Source organism: Rutilus rutilus, assembly GCF_951802725.1.
Source record: "Rutilus rutilus genome assembly, chromosome: 3".
Taxonomy (NCBI): Eukaryota; Metazoa; Chordata; class Actinopteri; order Cypriniformes; family Leuciscidae; genus Rutilus; species Rutilus rutilus.
Window position 1 is genome coordinate 20,811,371 of NC_140211.1, and position 7,660 is coordinate 20,819,030.

Consider the following 7,660-nt stretch of genomic DNA (forward strand, 5'->3'; position numbering starts at 1 on the left):
GAGAAAAGAATGAAGCTAGACTAGTTGATTTGAATCTATCTTAAGGCATACAGAAACAATTCTATGTGTGTGTTTTTCCATCAGCATCTCTGCACAAAAAACGTTGCTTTAACGCAATGTAAGACCATGAAGGCAAAGAAAGTGTCCATGTTACATATTTCATGCATACTGAATGACAGCACTAAACATGCACATAAAAACGGTTCCGTACAAATTAAGTGCATGTAGTTCATTAGTATAGTTCAGTACATTTGTAATAGGAGGCTACACAATGATATAAACACTGTTGTGTGATCCATGATTAAGATTAGTTGTGCATGTTGCAAAGCTTGTCTTACAACAGCTAAGAAGAGACTGTGGCAGGTGCTTCCTTCAGGGTAAAAATAACCTCCTGGAAAAAGTTCTTGGAGTGGGAATGTGAGAGTGTAAGAAATTAGCCTAATGTTAAGTGCAAACACCTCAGCTTTGTAGAAACACTCTTGTGATCTTCTTATCCAACAACACCTTTGCATTAAAAATGTTATGAAGGTAAAAACTGTATCAAATAGCCTACAATGTAGCCCATTTTCTCTCCTAACTTGCACGTGTGCGATATTGACCCAAGTAACCTCAGTCGTAAGTGACAATTTATTAAATGGTGTAGCAAAGTCCATATAGACGCGTTACATGAGGCTTGTATCTTCGCGGCATGGCCGACAGCTGTAGCTTTGCCACACGGCACGTCGTTGTGATTCCAAGAGATTTGGGGGGCTTTTACCGCGGCCGATTAAAGCCAGCACGATACTTGAATGAATGCTAGCGTGCTGAGAGATTGCTGTTCAACAGCCACCGTATCTAAAGCTCTTCAGATTATGAACAATGCCTGAGGGACTCGTTGACATGCCTCTCTGTTACGAGGCTGACCCAGAGATAGTAACGCCTTTCCTTAAGATAATCACTTTCATGAGACCCTCGCGTGCTGTATAAAACCAATCGATTTTTTTCTCACAAAGACTTTTACTTTTCTTTGTAAAGAGTTTATGAGGGGAAATAATAAACATTTTATATGTTGGGGTTAGCATATTCAGCGTTTAGCATGAATTGGACAGCGGGTAAATTGCTTTCCGGACAGTTTTACTCCTCTTCCCAAGATTTCTCTTCAGGTTCAGGGTGTTAGAAATAGGAACGCGGCCCCCTTGCAAGACGTCTTGGCCCTCAGATCCCATATATAGGCATTTCAATGGTCAAATGTCTGAGGGCAGCGAATCGCCGTCCAGATCCTTAAAAAAAGACGCGAGGCAGGAGGAACCGCCAAGGGTCCTTCCCTAAAAAGTATTGGGTGTCTTGCGGAACTTCTCAGGCTCCTGTGAAGGCACATATTTGACAGGCTACAGCGAGACGAGCTCGCACTCCAGCTCAGCGTTCGGTTCAGCACAGACGCTCATCGCCTCTCTCAGTTCGGTGTGACCACCCATACACTAACACAGCCATGGATGCCATTAAGAAGAAGATGCAGATGCTCAAGCTCGACAAGGAGAATGCCTTGGACAGAGCAGAGCAGGCTGAGGGCGATAAGAAGGGAGCAGAGGACAGAAGCAAACAGGTTGGACATGGGCACCCGGGTGTCTCTTGTACACCTTTATAGATCAGACTTTATGAAGTTGGATTTGTGTTTTCTCAACTTATTATGCTGTAGCATATGCTATTATTCTATTTTTAATACGTTTTTCTATATCTAGTTCATAATCTATTTTATTTCTATTTCTCATTCTATTTTCATAATAGATATCTCACTAATACTTTAGACTGTCTTTTTTTATAGGCCTGCATGGTTAATTGATGTATGGCAGTTGTTCTTGTGCCTATCCATGTCCATTGACACACGTGCTCTTCTTGCAGCTTGAGGATGACCTGGTCGCCCTGCAGAAGAAACTGAAGGGTACTGAGGATGAGTTGGACAAATACTCAGAGGCCCTTAAGGATGCTCAGGAGAAACTGGAGCTGGCTGAGAAGAAAGCTACCGATGTAAGCATGCCGTCTGATGTCACGCGTAACCTGTGCCCACCCCTGCTAGGCAGTCTGTTAAACTTATTATATAGGCTACACGTGATTTCATATTTACCATCTCGTACTTTGGCAATGCTTTACCGACTAAACTTTATCGGAAACTACAAAATTTGTATTTTAAAATGACTCAAGGCCATTCTTAAAAGTTGTTGCTCCACCTGGTAAACGAATGCCATATGTGCAGGAGAGTGTATGCAAACGGCGAGTTAAATTTAGCAGTGCGCTTTATAAGGCAAGCGTCTGGGGGGTTCGTCTTGCCCACCTACAATCGTCTTAATAGGGTCCGTGTAGAATTTCACCTCACCCTCGTTGGATACTTAAGACCATCAGCCATCATCCATCTATTCTAGATAGTATGATAAACGATACAAATAATTATATTGTATAATAAAAGTTATATCTGTTAAATAGTCCTGGACTAAAAATGAATATCAACCCATTATTCGTTATACAATACAAAACAATATAGCCTAATATAGGAATATAGATTTATGGCCCAATTTAGAATTTTTTTATTTTTTTTTATAAATAAAGACTTGTTCATAGACTTTCAGGGGGTCAATGCCTGAAACGATTTGTGTCAGTAATTTTGTGGGCTCAAATAATCAAAGGAGGGTCATTCTATGCGTTTGGCGCCCCTAGCGAAGTTAGCTAACGTTAGCCGTCAGCACTGTTGCCTATATATTTGTGATGTCTTAAATAAAGAAATAATGCCCTCATATTTTTGTCGATGCAGCGATCTAGCTGCTGTTGCTATAGACAGTTATACCTTCAAACAAAAGCAACTTAAGTTCGCGAGCATCTATTTAGCGCTCACTAACTAAAGGTAGCCTAATTTTTCTAAAGTTTCAAAACGCTTTTGAAGCTAACGTTATAACTTATAGCTATGTTAAAATAAAATAGGTACCCTTGTAGGACCTCCTCTTTGTTTGTAGTTCCTTGGGAAGAGGCGCCATGATGTCATTAGAGAAGAAGCCCAGAATTCCCAGTTTCACCAAACGAAAACAATCTGTATTGCACCTCCTTGGGAGAAATTGTGCTCCACTTGTATTGCAGAATCACATCACAAGATGGCGCTGTACGCTCAGAAAATCGAACACAGTTAAATGAGTATAAAATCTGTAGAGGCCACAATGTGAAAAGAATAGACGGAGAGATTGTCGCATTTAATATACACTTAAACAATTTGCAGTTTCGCAAATCCAATTCATTACATTTATTTTTTATTTATTAAATTTTTAATAGTGTTCCTTATTGTCAGCATTCATTCTTGCCATAATACACGAAACGCAATGACATTTCTCTTGTAATTTATAAACAAATCTTGTGGCCAAAGCGGTAGTTTAAAATGCGATAATACGGCGTAAATGAATTGACTTCCGGTGTTTGTTAAAGCGTTACCACCAGACTGGGAATGAACCCAGTCGAACGACTTGCTTAACCGGATCGCAGTCACGTCCTGTGATAACCATTCAGACAACCAGTATATTCCGTGATGGCTGGTACGGCACATCTTGAGGCTGTGAAAAAGAAAATCAGATCGCTGCAAGAACAAGCAGACGATGCTGAAAGCAACATGCTGAGACTACAAGAGGAGCTCGCGTCCGAGCGCGCAGCCAGGCAATCTGTGAGCTTACCTGCCATAATCATTTAAGTGCATTAGTAGGCCAACTGTAGCGCGTTTTCCCATCAATCACGTCAGAAAGCAGGATATGTCATGAAAACTATGTTTAAACAACGTTGTCAGTGTTTCGCGTCGTTAGAAAGTCGCGATAATTGATGGTGAACTGGCGCTTAACAGATGGAGAGGGCGGTGAAGCTTTTTGACAGCTCCCGTCCTCCTGCCTTTCAGTGCTAATGTTTACCAAAAATCCTAGACGATAACCTTTACATGTTGTGTGGTATTGGTGAACAACTCGCAGAAAACCTTTATTAGCGAGAGCGTTAAGTTCTAGAGATATTTCTCAAACCCTGTCTGTCTGCATCTAGTGAAATGTGCATTTCTAGGCGTATGAGTGCGCGCTCATGTTCATTGCTGTGTGTGTGCGCGCAGGCTGAGGCTGACGTCGCTTCCCTGAACAGACGCATCCAGCTGGTTGAGGAGGAGTTGGATCGCGCTCAGGAGCGTCTGGCCACTGCTCTGCAGAAGCTGGAGGAGGCTGAGAAGGCTGCTGATGAGAGTGAGAGGTGTGTATGGAAACAAAGTTGGGCCTGAGACTCTTAAAAACAATTTTGAAAAGTGAAATATCAGGAGGTCAAACTACCCCCCCCCCCCCCCCCCCTCCCAAATATGTTCCTAGTAAAAAAATAAAAAACAGTGTATAAAAAAGATACATATAAATACAATTTAAACCAATGATATGGACTGTAATAGCTATTAACATTAAACAAATATAAAATTAAATCAGTTTAATAAAAGTCAATAAAAAAAATTGGAAATTAAAATGAGTTTATATTACAGTTTTTACTACAGTGAATTGAATATCAATTCAGTAGATTTTGTCAAGTTATGGCAAAGTATGATTTTAATTGATAGATATAAAGCCAAAACCTCTGACATAGGATAGCCAAAAATCCCCATTTTAAGAGGAGGATAGACGTTTGATGTTTCGAAACTAGCAAATTTTGATGCAGTGTTAGTTTATCAAACATATGTAATAGGTCGCGTGATTTTTAGGGAGCGAAATAACACCCAAAGTCTCTCTCTCTCTCGCTTTCAGAGGCATGAAGGTCATTGAGAACAGGGCCCTGAAGGATGAGGAGAAGATGGAACTGCAGGAGATCCAGTTGAAGGAGGCCAAGCACATTGCTGAGGAGGCTGACCGCAAGTATGAGGAGGTTAGTTCTCTCTCATTTCTCTCTCTCTTATAATTTATTATAAATAAATATAATCCAAATATAAAAAAAAATCCGATAAAATAATTGTCTTCCCCTTGGACAGCATAAACAAATGCATGTACGCTCACAACTTTTCTCTTTTGTGATGGTACACAGGTGGCCCGTAAACTGGTGATTGTTGAGTCTGAGCTGGAGCGTACTGAGGAGCGCGCTGAGCTCAATGAGGGGTAAAAACAAACAAATTGAATACTTTTTAAACACATGCTTACCTTAACCTATGCCTGGCTATTTTTGTCTCACATTTTCTGTCACTCTCTCCCACAGCAAGTGCTCTGAGCTGGAGGAGGAGTTGAAAACCGTGACCAACACCATGAAGTCTCTGGAGGCCCAGGCTGAGAAGGTAAGCGTGTAAATGTTTGTGTGTGTGTGTGTGTGTGTGTGTGTAGAGGTATTTATGTGTATGCATGAATGATCATCTGCGTATATTTGTTTTGTGTGTTGGTGTTTATAGACAGTCCTTTAATCCTTTTTTTCCATCTACAGTACTCAGCCAAGGAGGACAAATATGAGGAGGAGATCAAGGTCTTGACTGACAAACTGAAGGAGGTGAGTTCATCACCTATTTTTTGTGTGTGTGAGCATTGATATAAGAGGGCCTGACAAACTTTCTGTGTTCCAGGCTGAGACTCGTGCTGAGTTCGCTGAGAGATCAGTCGCCAAGCTTGAGAAGACCATTGATGATCTGGAGGGTATGTCAACTTGTACCTCACTGTTTTTCATGCTGCTATTAGACACGGGTTAAAACAAGCTATTTAGAATCAATGTGAGACTTACTTTTTCATTTTATAGAGAGACGCTAGTTTCATCCTTAGAATAACAGGTTCAAGTCCTTTTTGCATTCATACACTTACAAATAAAGGTTGTTTATTGGCATCTATGGTTCCATGAAGAACCTTTAACATCCAATGGAACAATGGGAATTCCAATAGTGGAAAAATGTTCTTTAGATTATTAAAATGTTCTTCACGTGAAGAAAAAAAATGGTTCTTTAAAGAACTGTTCACTGAAAGGTTCTTTGGGGAAACCCAAATGGTTCTTCTATGGCATCGCTGGGAAAACCATTTTGGAACCTTTATTTCTAAGAGGACATGTTGCTATTAACAATTCCTATAGTGATTTAAAAGATACGCCTTTAAATTAACAGCAGTACTTATCGGCACTGCTATCTTTAGGTATTTAAAAGATCATATTTTTCTCATTATTGAAGAAGGTAATCTCACCTCATTTCATTTCTGTTTAATTCTGTCTCTCTATGGCCACTTGTCACTGTTCAATCCGCCTTTGCACTGCTTCCTCTCCCTTATTTTCTTGTTTCTCCATTCTTTTCCATTCCTCTCCATTCAACACCCTCCACCGTTCTGGCCTTTAATTGGCTACTTTAGATGAATTGTATGCTCAGAAACTCAAGTACAAAGCCATCAGCGAGGAGCTGGACCACGCTCTCAACGACATGACCTCCATGTAACTATCCCCACCTGTTACTCCAGTGTGCACACGTGCTTTTGGATTAATAGCATTTCCAGATTCTCTGTCTGCTAATATAAATACATTTTCAGGTTTGCTGATGGATTTTAGAATCCACTATACATTTTAGAGCCTGCATCACATAAGCGTTTCTATTGATTAACTCAGTATAAAGTGATGTAGAAGAGTAGATTACACAGATAAGCAAACACTTGATCTCTTGCATGCCCTTTGTTGTTCAATATCACCATCTATCATTTGTTTCAACTCTTTTTTTCTCTCTCTCTTTTTCCCCCTGCACAGTTAAATTTTTTACATCTCATCTCTGGCTCCGGGCACCATCTGAGCGGCATCTCCTTCATTTTCTTCTATGTTTCTCTCCTTTTCTCTGTTGCCGCCTTCTCCATCACACTATTCTCAGTGGGGATGGAGCACTCAGCACTATAGTCCCATCACTTGTACAGAAATTTTTTGCTTTCTGTAAAATAAAACTTCCTCCCATCTCTGTAAGCTCCCCACTCCTTTCTCTCTTTAGTATGTCTTAACTCTTTTGATTTCATATGTCCTTAATTTATTGTCGAGAAGCTTGAATAAAATCCAAAGAAAAAAGCTCATTCTCATCACCTCATGTTGCTTCTCTCTTCGACAGCTTACGTTCACCTGTAATGATCATATTCATACCATCATGATTTTGCACCAAAGGTTCTATGGCAATGTAAATATAGAATTGAAAGAAAGATTTCAGCATAATCTTTAATAAACCATTTTGGGTAAATGCTCTTACTAACATCTTTCCTTTAATTTTCTCTCTTCTCTTCTCTTCTCTTCTCTTCTCTTCTCTTCTCTTCTCTTCTCTTCTCTTCTCTTCTCTTCTCTTCTCTTCTCTTCTCTTCTCTTCTCTTCTCTTCAGACCCCCTATATCAACAGCTCCAGAAAAACCGGGTCCTTTCACATGAGCTTAGTTTAGCACTTAATGAATTCTAATCTCACTATATAAGAAAAAAAAACAGGGTGTACACTAAATATTACATTCTGTCTATTGTTTGTGGTGTTCACAAAGTAACCAATAATGGATGACAGACAATCCATAATTTCATTATTCTATTATTGTTGATACTGGAGATCTTGATCTTTTTATCTCAGGGCTAAAAAAAATATATAATAAAATAAAAAAGATTTATCCACAAAACCTAAAGCTTAAATATTAAATAAAAAAAAAATCATGGCAACCTGTGTCCATTAAATGATTAAC

General features: G+C 39.6%; 1 protein-coding gene across 2 annotated transcripts; it reads left to right on the top strand.

Annotated features, from left to right (window-relative positions):
• The first annotated feature begins 1,233 nt into the window (after positions 1-1,233).
• On the top strand, positions 1,234-7,454 carry tpma (alpha-tropomyosin). Of its 2 annotated transcripts, XM_084405797.1 has the most exons (10): positions 1,234-1,582; positions 1,879-2,004; positions 4,100-4,233; positions 4,767-4,884; positions 5,041-5,111; positions 5,209-5,284; positions 5,428-5,490; positions 5,564-5,633; positions 6,327-6,405; positions 6,712-7,022. In XM_084405797.1, the coding sequence occupies exons 1-10, from the start codon at positions 1,469-1,471 to the stop codon at positions 6,713-6,715; spliced, it is 855 nt and encodes a 284-aa protein (XP_084261923.1). In that variant the 5' UTR covers positions 1,234-1,468; the 3' UTR covers positions 6,716-7,022. The 2 variants fall into 2 exon arrangements, with proteins under 2 accessions (XP_084261923.1, XP_084261924.1); XM_084405798.1 differs by lacking the exons at positions 6,327-6,405; positions 6,712-7,022 and adding an exon at positions 7,319-7,454 and having other exon boundaries at positions 1,357-1,582.
• Positions 7,455-7,660: the final 206 nt, after the last annotated feature.